This window comes from Lethenteron reissneri, chromosome 22 (assembly GCF_015708825.2).
Source record: "Lethenteron reissneri isolate LAM-NWPU_2019-01 chromosome 22, ASM1570882v1, whole genome shotgun sequence".
NCBI lineage: Eukaryota > Metazoa > Chordata > Hyperoartia > Petromyzontiformes > Petromyzontidae > Lethenteron > Lethenteron reissneri.
The window spans coordinates 3,670,500-3,688,268 of record NC_083800.1 but is presented as its reverse complement, the minus strand read 5'-3'; the positions used below and the strand labels follow the sequence as shown (position 1 = coordinate 3,688,268).

Here is a 17,769-nt window from a genome sequence, read left to right as displayed (position 1 = left end):
TGCAGATGTAGATGACACTGGTTCTTCACGTTCTGCAGATGTAGATGCCACTGGTTTTTCACGTTCTGCAGATGTAGATGCCACCACCGCCATCTATTGCGCGGCGGTTGAACTTACGACTCTCGGTCCGAAGAGGCAAACTGGACACTCGGCTCGGGTTTGTTCGCATCTCTGAAAGTTCTTGTGTCGAATGTTCGTAAGTCGAGGTGCACCTATAAAAGCGGGTGGGACTGCTGGAGGGAGGTACTGCCAGATCACCACGTGTCCAGGTTGACCCTCCCGGAGACTTTGAAGCTGTATACATCGGTCCGTCAATTGCAAAGGCCCATGACACGTGTAGTGCGATCGGTTGCGTGTGTAAAGAACCAATGTTTTATTTTTTTAGATTCATGTAAATGTTAGAGGCAAATCACAGTCGAATGTTACGTGCCTATGCCAGCGGAGCAAGCACAACTTCAAGCAAGACGAAAGTGATTAGAGAACAGGACAAATGGGACGACAGAAACGAGAGAGGCAAAACAACTGGATTCTTGAACCGACTTGTGGTGACGAACCATGACAATTCATCAAAGCGCAGGGAGGGGAGTGAATCGTTAAAAGTCATCTGCTGTATGATTTAGGCATTAGGTATTGTAGATAAGAGGTACCCGAGTAGCTGCGACTAGGGTTAAAGGATCCAGTATGTCGTGTGAGTGCCGTAATTATCCCAACAGTTATATTTTTGAGTTATCATTGATATGCTATTTAGAGTAGTCACATGCCAGTAGTCTGCAGTAGATGTGTTAAACCCATAGCTGTCACGTGGGGTGTCTACCAAGTACAACATTTATAGATTTAGGCAAAGCAGCATTCGGTCACAGGGACGTTATTTACGCACTTTCAACGGGCAGCGTCTTTTATTGGCTTAAAAATAAAGAATTTTATTTTGGCAGAGCACTTCCTGCTCAAATGATGCCCACGACAAAAGCTGTGCTTATTCAGGAGATGCCCGATGCGCCCCACAGCACGTGTTATTGCACAAAGCATTCCTTGCGCGTTCACAATTAAAATTTGCACTCGGAAGACGGTGGCCCACGCGTCAGATGCCTCGGTGTATAAAGGAATCGCGGTATTGAATGTTTAAATCCACGTGCCGGCATCAGTCATAGACGCACCATCCCGTTACAGCATGTGCCGTATTGCATTCCAATGTCACTCTCTGCTGTCATTCTCAATCCAATGATTATAATTTGCATGCATAAAGCCGTGGAATTTGGCACGAAAGCCATGGAATTGGGATTATTGGTGAATAATTGGCAATCGTGAATGTTTTGTACATCACTTGAATACAAATCTCATTTTAACTCGGTTATTTACAATTGTCGGGGAAGTGTACGGCACTGCCAATATTGACGCACTGCGCTATGAACACTGCGACCTAAGTTCGATTCATGGCCACGGCTAATATCAGTGGCGAGTGTTATCCCAACCGGTCCTGAGCTCCCCATTCATCAACGCACACGACTGACCAGTGCGATGAAGTATGACACTAAAAAAACAACCCGCATCAATGACAAGAATTGGGGAGGCCCTGATTCACCAATGGATTGACAAAGGGCTATCGATGGTTATTTTTGCTATTACTATTGTCATTACTACACAGAAGAAAACAATCTGGCAAATTAGTGCGACGGTTTTGAAAACATTATCTATCATCGCAACTGGCCGATGGGTATGTGAATGCCAACACTCCACGGCACAGATGGCACACTGCAGCGCCCATCATCCATAACATAATCAACTAGCTGAGCCCAAAACATCAAACACTATTACCGTGCGGTAACATCATTCTAAATAGCAGGTCAAAATTGAAAGTCATCTTTACAAAAAAATATATCCCTGGATCGTAGCTGATCTCCAGTTCGTTTCCATGCATTCGCCTAAACCGCAGCAGATTTCCGTGTCTTAGCCTGTCCACTTTGGGCTAGTTTTGTGCGCTGTTGATAACATTGTTCATCGCCGTTTTAGTCTCATTGTTCATTGGTGGAAGCATATCTACGGCAGATTTTCCAGTCTGAAAAGAGAAAAAAACACGCACGCAGTTTGTACAGGGATTTTGCAAGTTTTGCACACAAACAAGGCAGTGCTCAAAGTTGACATAGGTTACATTATTGGTGCGCTTTATAACCAATGCACGCGCGAGACCGTGACGATTGCAAATTCTAGTGGTGCTCTAGAAATCTGAATTTTGGCACAAATATAGTTGAGTCTGTCCCTGCAGCTGTATTTAGAATTCTGGCCCTATAAATTATGCTCCGTAGATTAATTCATCGGACAGGGGGCCCACCAAAACGTTCTAAAACGCTTTAGGGTGTTTTGCTAAACACTTAAAGGAGTGTGCTGCTACCAGTTCCCAGTAAGTCTATATAAATACGTGCGCACGCAAAAAAAACCCCACCGTACAGCCGCGTACATTGTAGGAGCACGTATTGTTAGACATCGTCTATTAATGTGGAAGCCATGCCCAAGGGTTGCGACGTAGTCAGCACGACACCTGGCCACCTTTGTCTCCCCACGGCTGATATTTATACACCACCCCCAGGCACTCGTACGAGGCCGAGTCAACCGAGAGGTGGCCCCAGGAAAGAGTTCAGACACCATTTGCCACCCACGTCATTCGTGGCCAGGGATCACTCAGGTCACCGGGTTAGAGTGCGCTGCGCCAATCGCCACACACTGCCGCTCCCCACCACGCACGAAGACAAAGATCCCCCGTATAGCCTGTAACAGACTGTTGGGGCAAGTGCTGTCAGCGAGCACCTACAAGGGCCGGCACGGCACAGAAGGGGGTGGGTGGCCACCACCACGCTCGGCCGCCTTTGTCTCCCCAGTGATGTTTAGGCACCACACGAAGCACTTTTTTAAGGCTGAGTCGACCTAGGGGAAGATGATGACCAGTTCAGATAATCGTCACTGGTGTTGGCCGTGAGCAGGAATCGAACTCGGGTTACCGGGTTTGTAGCGCAGCGTATCGCTAACCGCTACACTACCGCTCCCCACCCCACCACAAAGATCCCCCGTATAGCCTTAACAGACTGTAGGGGCAAGTGCTGTTAGTGAGCACCTATGAAGGCCGACACAGTACACGAGGGGGTGGGTGGCCAACACCACGCCCGGCCGCCTTTGTCTCCCAAGTGGCGATGTTCACACACCGCACCAGGTACTAATTTTAGGCTGAGTAGACCTAGGGGAGGCCCAGAACCGGTTCTGATAATCGTCACTGGTGTTGGCCGTGAGCGAGAATCTAACTTGGGTCGCCGGGTTCGTGGCGCAGCGTGCTAACCGCTACACTGCCGCTCCCCACCACACACGCACACACTCACACACATGCGCATATACCGACACGGCCACTCATCACTCACGTAGTTTTTGGCACCAACGCTGGCACCCGCCGAGATGAGGAGCTGAGCGAATTTGGGGAGCGCCTGGCGCATGACCTCATGGAGCGGCGTGTCCCCTTCCTGCACAAGGCGGCGGGGGGGGGGGAGGAAAGGGCATGCGAGGAGACACGGCTGTTACAAATACACACACATGCCCACTCCGTGTGCTACTGCCGGAGCGAGTCGTTCACTCAATTGTTTCATCTATTAAACAATTGCAATCGACTACCATTTTCCGCCGTGAAAAAGGCGGCCCACTCCCATGATCCTTCCTGCCGAATGCGGGAAACCCCCTACGAGCCACGCCAAGAGTGAAGTCGCTGATGATGCCGATAACGCCGCCTATCAAATCTCATACAGTGGCACGTGCGGGAACAGAGGTGAGACTTTGTATTTTTTAAATATATTTTGTGTTATGCAAATGGTAGAGTCATCTAAGAAATTAATGTACCGATTATAATCGGTACAATTAATGTGAATTTAATGTACCGATTATAATCGGTACAATTAATGTACAATTAATGTACCGATTATAATCGATTATAATCGGTACATTAAGCGATAACTTAATTAATCGCATATCCCAGCTGTGCTCTCCATCCTCCAATACAGTTGCTATTTACAGAATAAAGCGTCTCAATGTGAATGCATCTCAATGCACTGCACGGAAACAGCTGCCCGAAAATATCGTCAGACACTGACAGAGAAACCACATATCTCAAAACCACACGTGGAGTACAAAGCCCAAAGATTATTTTGTTTTTATCGTCACTTATTGAACTTGCCTTAGGAAGCTCAACATTATTGTTTTGAGTGAGTGCTACTGCACTGTTATAACCCAGTGACTTAACGGCAGTTGATAGATGGATGTGTTGATTTTTTGCCCAAGTAATTCCAGTTTTCTCCAAAACGCAATACACTCGATATACAAATTACAATATAACTGTATACAGAGTTCTCCTGTTAAATAGTCTTGAGCCTCAATTATTCTACGTGTTTTTGCCTCAATTATGCTTTACTCGGAATTTATTTTACAAAAATTGCGTCCATATTACATTTCATTTGTGATATCGGCAGTATGTTGCGAAAGTACTGATTGTGCCGTGCAGTGCACTACCTGGTATCAAGGAAAGGATTTCAAAGATTATCTTATGGACATACTTTTAAAGTCAATTCCATAAGCTACTTTATTCATAATACATATTGTATTCCTTGAAAAAAGTATTTGGCACGTGTCAATTCAATATATAATGTTTTATATTAATAGATGGTATCAAATCAAAATAAGTGAAAACTCAAATTCAAGATGATGATTTTTCTTTTGGTGCATCAACTCCCTCTTGCTTGCGAACCTGTGTCAAGTCACAGGTGGTTGCAACATTGATGTGGACCCAGGATCTCAAGTGGTTCCAGCTCCTCAGGTTCATTGACACAGTTGTTAGCCTCCTGCGCTCATCCGACCACCTCATCTAAACACGCATGTCCGATCCCAATCAACGGGTCCTTCTTGCTGGCACGCACCTTGTCCTGGGCGTTCACGTTGGCGCCACGCTCGATGAGGAACTCTGCCACGTTGTACTGCCCAACGCGAGCGGCCACGTGCAAGGGGCTGCTCAATATCTGTGAGCGAGGAAATGCAACGATTAAACTGCGGTCATGATGAGATGCGCGATTATATTATTATGAGATGTACGAATACACTCTGCTCGTCATCCTCGCAGTGGCGGCGGCTTGTTGGCTCGCCGTCGAACAAAGACGGTCAGATGCACTCCTGCGGCCGTCTGGAACGCTCTTCCTTCCGATATTGGGAAGCCACTGGGAGCTATGCTCTTTCAAATCATCTGGATCAGTAGTTCTTAACCTTTGCTGCAGCCTTGCACCCCTGTGGTTCTCAGTCGTTAAAACTAATTTATGTTAATAAATACACAGGTTTGATGAAACAAAGTAGTTGTACTTACGTGCTTGTGCTTAATTTGTGTTTCGATTATTTACCCTATTTAAAAAAAATCTGACCATTTCTCGCACCCCCAGAAAGGGCATCTCGTACCCCCAGGGGGTGCGTCCACCCCAGGTTAAGAACCACTGCTCGAGATTGAAAACTAATTTTCTTTAACTCTGATGTTTGTGTTATAGTTTGTTGTTCTTCCACTGCACATCCAATTCGCGTGGTTGGCTATGTACGTATGCCTATCAACCCATACGGTTTACCCATAATCTTGAAAAGGGAAATTGAGTTTTCAGGTCCATACGTTTCAATACGGGCACACAAAAATTGTCTCTTTGTTTGTGTTTCTCCCTTGTGATGGGACTTTGTAGGGTGAACGTTGAGATTTGTAAGGGCACGGGATGACCAATTAGATCTGAAATTGTCTGTAATAAGGTAGGCACTGATAAGGGGTTGACAAGTATGTGTACGGTGCGATAAAAGTTCAACATACATACATACTCATGATGGCAAGCTACGGCACGCCAGACTTTTAGTTGACCGGCGAGATGTGTATAAACATTCTACTTACAGCGAGGGGATCGCAGTCATCATCGGTTGTTCTGAAATATCCCCCACCACCAAGATATGATTAAGTAGGCACAACCCCATCAAAGGACGGGACAAATAATATGGAAATGTAAGTACACAGCTCAATTCCCAATCTAACCCAAGGATCCACTGCAGTTTAGATATGTCTCCACATATACATGCAAATCATCATTTACAGAATAAATAAACAGATCTCTTATTTTATTTATTTGCTTTGTTACCCATACTGCTCTGCAAAAATTCGTGAGGTTTTTTTTCTTCCGTTCACCAATATCAGGTGGGAGTGGGTTGACTGTGGAAATGAATTACAACTGAAAATTGAATTTGCTATTTCTGTCCACCCCAATCCACCCACGCTGCCCCTGATGGGTCTGTACCTACTTAAGCCCGTTGTGGTAAAATGCACATGTGCACCATTGATGACAATCTATTTGCTGTAGTTAAATCTTATCATTCATTAGATGTGAGAGTGGTTGGGTGTCTTCATTGTTTTCGTCAATATTATCCGGATCCCCACGATGTTCCCCAAATCTTCTGTGAAATTCCTAGCATTCTCATGTCCAACACTCTGCCTTAAATACCTGTCCAGTCACACTCCAGTTGGAACCACGCCGTAAAAAGCAGGTTAGGTTCCGTTGAAAACAAAAGTCCGTCTTGCAAAGCGAGACCTCGGGATAAACGAGCGAAGGTGGACCTCGAGTCAAGGTGCCCTTGAGGTGGACCAATTGTTCATCTGCTAACGAGTGACGATAATCAGAGGGCGATGACGGTGATGGTGACGATGACGATGCCATTTCGGGCGGTGTTGCTGGAGAACTGCCTCCCGGCGCTGCTGCATAAATTCTGCGTAAGGCGCGAATCTGTCAGCGAGGCACGGGGCGTTTGTTTGCTTTTGAAATGAACCGGGTAGTTTAATATTGATGTCACCACATCCCTCGAGACTCCCAGAGCCAGCCTTTGAATATTTTTTATCATAATTATTTTTCCCCCCTTTTGCAGCGGCCGCAGAAATGGATGAACGCGCGCGTCACAGCATCACGCACTCATGGCGCCTCAGCCTTCAATGAAATGACTCCTCAAACTGCGTATTAATGTTCGCTCACATTTTCCCAGGTCCACCTTGTATGTATATGTACGTATGTCAGAGGTCGCAACCGGGTACCCGATACCCGTACCCTACCCGACACCCGGCTACCCGTACCCGGCCGGGTACGGGTACGGATACCCGTTTGCCACCCTGGTGCGGCCGGGTACGGGTACGGGTAGGCCGTGAGTCACTGGTGAGTAATTGTTTGTCACTCATTTCCCAACGTCTTGTCTCTTCTCACAATTCAAGTTCCTAGAATCAACCCACCCGCACCTGCAACATGGCTTCATCCCAGAGGTCGCAATCAGGTACCCGATACCCGTACCCTACCCGTCCCCGGCCGGGTACGGGTACGGGTAAGGAATCAAAACCCGTTTGCGACCTCTGACGTATGTTGAACTTATTTTGCACCGTACGTAGCCAACCGTGCCAAATCGCGGTTCTCCCTTGGCAAAACAGACTTTTGCTTGAATGAGTTCTCGTCTGGTTTCATGGGAGAGTAGCAATGTCAACTTTCGTGTGAATCAGACGGGTATTTAAGGCAGGCATAATGTCTGCTTATTTTGTTTGCAACATAGAGTTGTGCATTTCACAACGAAGCTAGAAAATGCAGGGCCGCGCGAAGAATATTTGGTTACGGCACAGAAAATGCGGCCAAGTAACTCGAAAGTTCATCTAATAGAATGTGGGCAGGTGCTGTCGGAAGGGAGGTTGCCATTGGGGGGGGGGGGGTGTAGGCAGGAGGAGAGGGGCAGGTGACACCGTTTGCCGGATTATCCTAGTAGCAAAAGTAGCTACGTATGCTACGGGCCCCGCGCTAAATGCTTTCAAGCTATCAATTCCGGTTCAGTGATTCTGCACATGCTCTATTACTATAGTACTATACTGCCTTCAACTTTCATGAACGACTGGGTGTTTAAGGTTAGCGATTTGTCGTATTGTCTGGCTCTATAGAAGATGAAAAAATACAATGACTTTACAATGCAAGTAAAAAATGTGTGTTTTAATATTTCTCTGTTTTCTTTTTACTTAGGGCCCCTTTATAACATCATATGCTACAGGCCCCGCACTAACTTAATCGCAACGGAGCGTCGCGCCCAGAGGTCAGCAACCAAGAGGGAGAATTCAAACCCAGATAGTAAAACATCGTCGTTGAAGGCCGGGATTCAACTTTACTCACCATCATGGGATCGAGCGATAAGGAAAAGGAGCCTTGCCGACGTGTGATTTATATCTACGGCGTCGGACATGAGGATCTCCTGGCCTCCCCTCTCTGTATACTCGCAACCGTTGCGTAACGCCTCCCGTTGAAACGCAGAACTAATTGCACGCCTCGATGGCCCATTGATAAGTTGAACCCCCACCGAGGCTCCTCTATATGGTCGCAACTCCGGTGAGCTGGAACTCACGACCCAACTGCGCATGAATAGCCCAGATTAGGGGCCGTCCATAAATGACGTCACGCGATTTTGGACAATTTTTGACCCCCCCTCCCTCGTCACACGGCGTCACAAAAAGTCAGACCCCCCCTCAAATATGACGTCACAAAGCTCTGCCCCCCCCCCCCCAAACCGTATTTCCATTTTGAAAATAAAACATGCTTCAAATCGCTTTAAACTATTGTCATTACAGTATAGTGCGTATTTAATGCGGCGCTGCACTCTGATGTTGTAGGAGAACACATTTATTAAAAAGTTTATTTTATTAAATAGAACGTGTTGTCTATATTTATTTAAAGTTGCGCATATTGTTGTGACGTCATATTTTTCAAACCCCCCCCCCCCCCATCGTCACACATCGTCACAAATGTCTGACCCCACCCCCCCCCCCCATAGGTGCGTAACGTCATTTATGGACGTCACCTTGGGTCCTCACTCAGCCCCTCGGCAAATTGTTGCGGGCGCTGTCACACCAATGACTCGTGCGCGCGATGACCCATCGGCAGATATAATGATGACATTACCGAGTCTGTCGCCTTGATGCTGGCGCCGCTGTCCAGGAGGGTCTCCAGCACCGCCACGTGCCCTCCCCGGGAGGCGCAGTGCATCGCGGTCGACTTCAACTGGCGGATGGGGAGTGCGAGACGCGGGGCGAGTGGTGGGTGGGTGGGCAGTGGAAGAGGGGGGGGGGGGGATTTACCAGGTTAGGGGCCATCCATTGAGTACGTACGCATGGAGGGAAGAGGGGGGCGTTAACCCAATTGCGTATGGGGGGGGTCTACTGACAATGTACGCATCGGAGACGGGGGGGGGGGTTGAAGCCTCGATGATTTGTCTACATTGGCCTTCAAATGAGTTAGATCGTCCGGCGGTGGACAATCTGTTTGCTTAAACACGTTAATATTATTCATTCTTGATCGTTTCTGCGTGGATTAAATATCGGCCGTTCTATAGGATTCGGGGGGGGGGGTGGGTGCTTCAAGCGAACGTACGCAGGTGGGGGGGGGGGTGAAGTTTTGACAGATTTTTGCGCACCTACTACATGGATGGCCCCTTAGCCGGGGAGTCAAGGGGGAGGGGGGGGTGTTGGCCGGGTATAGAGCGCTCGCATCATCTGCGCGAATTTGCCTATGCACCCCCCCACACCCCCAACGTCAGCTATGCTAATTAGTGCGTAACGCTTCATTCAGTTTCGTGTCCATCGTTCCAACTTGGATCGACGGAGACCATTTGTGGGCACAAGAGGCCCGCGCGCGGGCAGTAACGATGCTCAAATCACCAGCTGTGCCAAGAACCTCCCCCCCCCCGCCCCGTCTCTGGAAGATGACACGGGGAGCAAGATGAGGCGAGCAAAAAAAATCGGTCCCTGGGCGAGATAACGTGATCGACACGTCGACTCACGCCGCCGGCTGGGAGTAGCGTATTACAGCTGTGTGCAATGGGGCACACGCACACGCGTCTCTGTCTCTGCGCTGTGCGAATCGCTTTAAATCACCACTGCCCGCATGTATTGTGCGCAGGACCGGATTAAGATTTTGTAGGCCCCTGTCATACAGGTACTGTGAGGCCCCCAGTAATATTTTCAAAAGGAAAACAAAGTTAAAGAAAGGCTAACAGCAAATAAAATTCAGCATTCACAACTTAATTTAAAACCAAGCGAGATGTTAGAAAATATGTCCGTGAATAGAATTTCAACTGATAATAGGGTTTTCCCCTTTTTTCTGGCAAGAAAACAGGTGTTGAGATGTTAAAACACCAAACTGAAACCTTTTTACAAGGAATCACGTCTGCGTTAACCACAACGCTTGTGGTCAGAATGCAAACAAAACACACTCTGATAATATTTGCATCAAATTAAATAACTTTTCACATCATCTCTGGAGGCCCCCTCCAGTTGGCGGAGGCCCCTGGGCTTGCAGCCCCTAAAGCCCCGTGCCGTAATCCGGCCCTGATTGTGCGCGATACAGCTGAGCTATTTATAGATGGGCGCTAATTTAAACAACAAAAAACGTCGCCACGTGTGTCCTTCGCGCCGCTTTACAGCAGCAGACGCGCGGCGTTCTCGTGCGACGGGCGTTCTTGAGAGAGCAGAGCGAGAGAGACGTCGGAGAGATTTTTTTTTGGCGACGTCAAACTTTTGACACCACGGTGAACTAAAAACACACACCGACGTAGACACAAACTCTTTTATGCAGCCTCAGACTCTTGAGTCATTCTTTACCCTCTGCGCAGGAGAGGGGCAGTTGTCTGAAACATCCCATTACGGTGTTTTATTATTGTTTCGAAGACATGTTGAACAATAACTCTCGTTCAGAGTTAGGAAGCACTCTGTTTCAGAGCTACCAATTTTCAAAATGGTCGTTTGGCCATGTTTTGAAGTTTCGCAAAAATGTAGAACATATTCATAATCACAAAGCCAACGACTGTGCAGTATTAAGCCAGCAAAGAGTCTCAAGACTCTTTTTCAAGAGGACCCTGCATTTTGATGGTTGGCAAATACCATTGATGAGTGGCGTGTGGGGACGAAGCCTGTGATAAAATCGGGATGCATACGAGAGGGGTATAATCACTCTGCACTGCCATCTTTTGGCCACCTTTGCAGCCCCCACGCCTACTACACTTGGCAAGCCCTGATGGTCACCCCCATCCAAGTACTAACCAGACTCAACCCCGCTTTAGCGTCTGATATCCAATGACATTCGTGCACATTTAGGGTGATTTGGCAAAAATAAGCAAACGCACCTTGTCTTTATTTTCCAATTGAGCTCCTTTGTCAATGAGCTTCTGTACCACTTCCAAGTGCCCGGCCTGGCTGGCTTGATGGAGAGCCGTGCGATGGGTCTGGGGACACGGTACATACAGGGAAAAAAACACAAAGATCGCTTGTGTAACCTTATATAAGCTGACAAATACAATGTAAATAAAACAAAACATGAATTACACTGAGAGACGGAAACACGTGGATCATAGAACCAACACAGATGAGATGCACAATATTGACCAATGAGAAAAGTAATTGGGCTTGTCCGACACACGTCGGCAGAAGGGATTAATGTTCGAAGTGATAAGACCCGTGATAGTTAAAGGTGGGAACTACCTGCTGTAGGGACAAGTGCTGTAAGCGAGTAGCAGCGGCTTTGAAGGCCTGCTAGGAGGGAACGCACCCAAGCGGACGAACACCATGAACATGGATCTATGAGATCAGTTCGTTTACAGGAAGTCGGGTAAATTGTCGCATCCCAGGACTGCGAGGGATGGCGACAGCAGTGGATAGAGGATGGGGAAATATGATGAAGCAGCTGCGGGCGAACATATATTAAGACAGCCATGGCGCAATGAGAGGGTGCTACGGCCAGCACCATGCCCGGCCGCTTTTGTCTCCCCAAGTTCGGAGGTCTAAGTACCACACCGAGGCTGAGTGGAACTACGAAGAGCCTCGGACAGGTCCATATACCACACACCCCTGGCGTTATCTATGGGTGGAAATTGAGCCCAGCGCAAGGCAAACGACTGCATCACCGCCACCGACACACACCGCACACACCCACTGATTACCAAAATAAGACCTCCCGTTTAACCTTACAGACTACCGGGACAAGTGCTGTTATTGAGCACCTAGTAAGGCCCGAATGTGCGGCCGGCGCCACGCCTGGTCACCCTTTGTCCACTTAGTCAACCGAGGAGAGACTCAGAATAAGTTGAGCTGTGAATGGACTTATAGCTGCCGAGTTCACGTGTGTATTTAATGTTGTGTAATTGAAGCAGCCGTGCGTGGTGTGGTTGTCAGCTTTGTGTGGACTCTTTCGCAGGGAGATAATTACAGCACTGACCACCGAGCATGATCATCAAAAAAAAAGATGAACTTGAGCCTCACTGGGCTTTCATCGCTTCTAAATACTCTCACGGGACAGGTCCGTGCTGTGGATACAATAGCCAATTTTACCAGTGTGCCTACTCATACAAATGCATTGCTCTTGCAATATCCGTCCTTTGGAAACGTCCCTTTTTTGGTTGTGACTGTCACATGTTTCACCGCTGTTCATGTGAGTTTCAGTACCAGCTTGTGGGGAAGTCAACAGTGATTGTCCTACAGAAAACACATTCCCTGCCGTAGGAATGTGGAATTTCCACCACTGGTGCAAGGCTGTAAACAAGAGATGAACACCACTTCAGAAGAGCTTATCCAAGCAGGAAATTACGCCGACTTGTTTGACTAAATGGCTAACGTTTAGGAAGTTGTAACCAAAACTGAAAATATTCTATTATCATTTAATTTATTTTCTTTCTACGTGACTTTACCGAAAGAACCAAAGAGTAATTCCTGCAGTCCCGAAAGCTTCGAATCTAGTTCAAAAACTGAAAAGTGCACAAATAAGTGCGTGGGAGATGCACGCTTTGATTTTATTACATTAAGAGACAGAAAGATGGACAGATGGACTTGGGGACACGTGCAGGTTTGAGACATCTTTGGGCAATGGGACGTCGCCAGAAAGGTGGTTGCAACGCGTGATAGTGTGGCAGGGAATGTAATCCGGAAGATGTCCACCGCAGAAAGGGAGGGATACGTCATTTTGTGCACAAAGTCCTCGGTGGATCGTTGTTACCGAGCACGACCATGAGAGATTGGCGACGGCTTGGTGAGGCCTTCATCCAGTCGTGGATTGATCACAACTGATGACGACGACGATTATGATGATGATGGCAATTGGAAAACTAACCGCATCGCAAGAGTCAGGGTCACCACCCTGCTGCAGGTACTCCTCCACCACCTCCACTTTCCCTCGAGCCGCAGCTTTCAGGAACTCCGCAACACTCACCGAGTTCTCCTGATGTCCAAAGAGAGGGGAGGAGCAGGATGAACGGTGGAGGCAAAGCTGATTGATCCATCACAAACCATTATTGTCTTCCGTGCAGCACCACTAACCATTCTTCCTTCCTTACACGTGGCATAACGCAATTTAAAAAACAGTGTCCCCATGCTAATGGCATTTATCCGTCCACAAAAGCCTAAATTATTCTCAGTGTTCTTTTCAGGAGGTCCCTATACATTGGTGCGTTAGACTCATCCTTGTGTTAAAGGGTGTTTTGCTTAATGTGAAATGAATCCGTAGTGCTCGCACACAAGCTGCTCATTCGAGGGGACATAGCACTCAACAATTTCGCACAGATGGGGTTGCGCTCGACACTCTTGCTGCGCGGCCTGGCTAAGGAGTTTCAGAAACCTGCGTGGTGTACCAGCCCGCGCCTGCGTGTGCCACCACAGGCAGCTATAGAGGGGCCCATTGGCCGGAGGCTTAAACGCTGTTTGGTGATCGCGAGGCAGCGGTTACAATGCCACGTTCTTGTGCCGAGGAGGGATCGCTTATAGGAAATGAAACAATGTTGATTTCCCACGAAGGGATTTTCACATGGTAATGCAGTGACGTGGTCAGAAGTTGGCAGCATTGCTATGGATTTCGAATCTATCTGTGCGGAAGCTTTAAGTATTCATCCGATGTACGTGTGGTTTTTATTGTTTTTTTTTCAACACGCCGCACACTCAATTATGAAACTGGCCAAATATTGTAATATAGATCACTCCTTACATAGATTATTCCGATTCCTGAAAGCTGGTTAAATGAGATTATTCCAATATGTTTGCTATCTAAAGCCTTGCTGAGTCTCAATATATTTTTTTCACTCGGGACCTGAATTGGTTCGTTTGACCGACTCCATAATGAGTGTTGACATTTGGGAAGAAGCTGGAGAACTGGGGGAAAACCAACACATATATCTGGATAATACTCAACATTTACATCTCATAACCACATTGCAGATAACTTTCGAGATTTGGAGATGGCTGTTCAAGCTGCATCGTACGTGATTTGGTTCATGCATTTAGCAAAACTAGCTAAATAGATTTCTATATCGAGTAATATACAACTTAATTATATAAGAAGGCATATGCGAGGCATGATTTAAGTATGATGTAGATTTCCACGTGAACACAACATTAATCACAGATTAAAGGAATATTGTTTTTCGATATATTAAAGTATCGTTCAGGAAATCGTGAAGATGGCCAGTCCACTAAAATCTCGATTCGTTTTTTTTTTATCCCAGTAACTTAAATCACGCCACTACTTAATCTGCAATTCAATAAGGATAATGCTTTGTATTCACACGGTGCTTAAATGATAATTTTAATGAATAACAAATATGTACATACTGTACCTGCTTGCGATGGCTTGCTTTTACATTTAATTAGAAAAAAAAAACTCAAAACATGATTTTTATTGTTGTCTATAAGAAACTTTTTTTTGCACAACACTATATATCCATGAGCACAAATTCACCGTGTCCCCCCACCCCCCGCCCATATGTAGGCACACAAACAAAGTTTCACTGATAACAGAAAAAGGACGACGCTGAAGCGGACGAGATAAAGGATCGCGTCGTGAGTGAACCGGTCACAACTTCGCCAAACCCGCACTGACCAGCGTGGTGAAGTATGGTCAAACAAAACCCCACGACCGGAACGGCGCGTGGGGGGAGGCCTTCGTCCGTCAGTGGAATTTTAATTGATCTCAAGTTGACGCGTTCTCATTTGGTGCGTAAGGATTTAATTTTATCATTATAATTGTATCTTCTTGGTTCTTTCGGTAAAGTCACGTAGAAAGGAAATAATAAAATAATAAAAATAAAACATAAAATAATTCTCACGACGTTTCGGCCACAACGCAAGCAGCCATCCTCAGGTGAAGAACAGGTCAGTCGGGAAGACAGCGTAAGAAACGTCGTGAGAATAATTTTATTATGTTTAATTTTTATTATTTTATTATTTCCCTTCTACGTGACTTTACCGAAAGAACCAAGAAGATGAATCCATGCAGTCACGAAAGCTTTAAATCGAAATTATAATTGTACTAAAAAATTGTAAATGTTGTGGTTTCACGCTTCAACACACCGGTGGGCTAAAGCAGTGAACTATTTGTCTTTTGTCAACGTGACACTTTTTTACTGATTGGCCGGGTGGTGGAGGGTTACGACACATTTATAAATAACGCGATCTAAACCCAAAAACGTTGATTATGAATTATAATTGTTGTCATTATGCATATTTGCACACACCCAAAGACATTTTACTTTGCGGTCACTTGACAATTTGGTAAAACACTCATCGTTGCACTCGTTTCCGTTACATAACGACAGCATATCAGGTGTGCAAACGTCACAGCAACGTACCGTCTCCTCCTCGTCAATAAGAGTCATTTTCTGCGCTCAGAGATGATAAACGAAGCCAAACGGAATTCGTGGACGTCTCGTCCGTTCGCCCTTCCGGATCTCACAGCTGCGAGCTGGCTGAAATTGTTCGACGCCTTTGCAGAAGCTGTGCGGGATCCCGAAGTGCGTAGCTTGGCGACCACCCGTTGGGTTTAACACACAGACACACACATATATATATAGGAGGAGGAGGGGGGAAGCATGGCTTATAGGGTTGGGGGAGTGGCCCATTCAAGGGGTCATCAGTAACCGCATGGATCAGCTTCTTGAGCCACAGGACCTCCTCATTCCCACCCCTGAACTAAATCCATCCATCATCTTTGCCGACACCCCAACCCCCCTACCTCCCCCCGGACTGCCGCTTGAGCAATTCCCACAACCCCTTATGATCGCTGTCAGTGGCCGATTCAAATGACAGTGACACAGTGTGAGAAACACACAATGTTCTCACTGTTAACACGATTGTTGTGGACATCTGTATTCTACAGATTTCGCCCATGGATCACACACGCCAAATTGCACGCGCACTTTCTAACCCGTGCCTGCTCCACACTCACCGCAAGAGTACATGTAGGTCATGCTAATTTACGGGCCCACTGTAAATCCAATGCTGGATGAAGACCTCCCCATGCCGTGTCGGTCATGGGGGTTGTCTGTCCATACTTCACCATGCTGGTCAGTGCATGTTGGTGAAAGAAAAGTCCAGGTTTGGTTCAGATATCACTCACCACTGATGTGAGTGATGGCCAGGAATCTCTAACCATCCTCCCAGCTAATTGCTGCCCTCCTGAGAACCTATATGTACATTATTTATCCTTTGCTTCTGTACGTTATGTTAATATTCTATTCACACACTATATCTGAAATGGGAGCATTTCTAAACGGTGCTTGCTGTGTAAGAGCTGCAATTATGGTGACATATTCCTGTAATTACCGCAGCGCTTTGAAGGCACGGTTGTTGTGAGACACCCACCTCCCAACAGCGGCGAGTTGCCAGGTGACAGTGCAGGAAGTAGGTTACTGGCCTTTCAGCATAGACTTGTCGAGTGCTCACTCCTCATGCGCATTTCGGATGCAACGAATATTCCAGTTTCTTCCAACGCAAAACAAAATACGAAGGAAACCTTGTTTGAGTCATAGCAAGCGGCAACCTCATTAAAAAACACATTCCTGCGGAGGGGGCTGGTAGGAACGTTGGGTTGCTCGGTCAATGGCCAGGGTCAACGGCGGCGTGGTGTATTCCGCAAATATGCCCGACTGTGAGGGCGGGCACAAGCTGGCGTGAGTAGGTTAAACGTTGAGTTTTATAAGGGCACCACGGGGTGACCAGCCCCTCCCCACCCAGCCCCACCCCTCCCACCCCCCATCCAGCCCCACCCTCTCCACCCAGCCCCTCCCCACCCTCCTCACCCTCCTCTCCCAGCCCTTCCCCACCCTCCCCTCCCCACCCAGCCCCTCCCTCCCTCCCCACCCAGCCCCTCCCTGCACGACGGACGGACACAATAATCCCCTGTGGGCTGGTGTAACCAGGAGGTTCCTACCAGTATAACCTTCAGACTCAAGGATGCTACCTGGGTAAATAAATACGGTTTAAGATTTGAATGCTTTGCAAAACAAATCCAAGTATCTATTTCATTACGCCATTTGACATTAAAATCCCCTTAATATAACTTGACAGCAGCCGTCTGGAAATAATGTTTAATGGGAATTCTGTAACGAACACGATGAGCCAGTGTCTGGAAACAGAATCGGTCGCCCCCACTAAGTTCATTTATTGCGAGGCGACAACTCGAGGCGCCCGCAGTCAGGGATAGCCGGTTCACGCATCGTGAAACCACGGCAGGGACGGCGTGCCATCTGATATAAAAGTATGCATCTGATACAAAAAAAGCTGATTTACAATTTCTGATATGAGGTGAGGCATATGCATGCACCCGCCCGCTGGAATTACGCCACGTGTAAATGTACCGCTCTTTCGTCAATCCACTGCTGGATGAGTGCCTCTCCACAACGGCTGAGTCGTGG

General features: G+C 47.1%; 1 protein-coding gene across 1 annotated transcript; it reads right to left on the bottom strand.

The window, feature by feature from the left end:
• Positions 1-349: 349 nt before the first annotated feature.
• On the bottom strand, positions 350-15,911 carry LOC133345532 (ankyrin repeat domain-containing protein 1-like). Its single transcript, XM_061556370.1, has 7 exons — positions 15,706-15,911; positions 13,200-13,307; positions 11,224-11,322; positions 9,006-9,104; positions 4,941-5,039; positions 3,402-3,500; positions 350-2,053 (listed from the first exon to the last, which is right to left on the bottom strand). Exons 1-7 carry the CDS (start codon positions 15,730-15,732, stop codon positions 1,964-1,966), a joined length of 621 nt encoding a protein of 206 aa, XP_061412354.1. The 5' UTR covers positions 15,733-15,911; the 3' UTR covers positions 350-1,963.
• Positions 15,912-17,769: the final 1,858 nt, after the last annotated feature.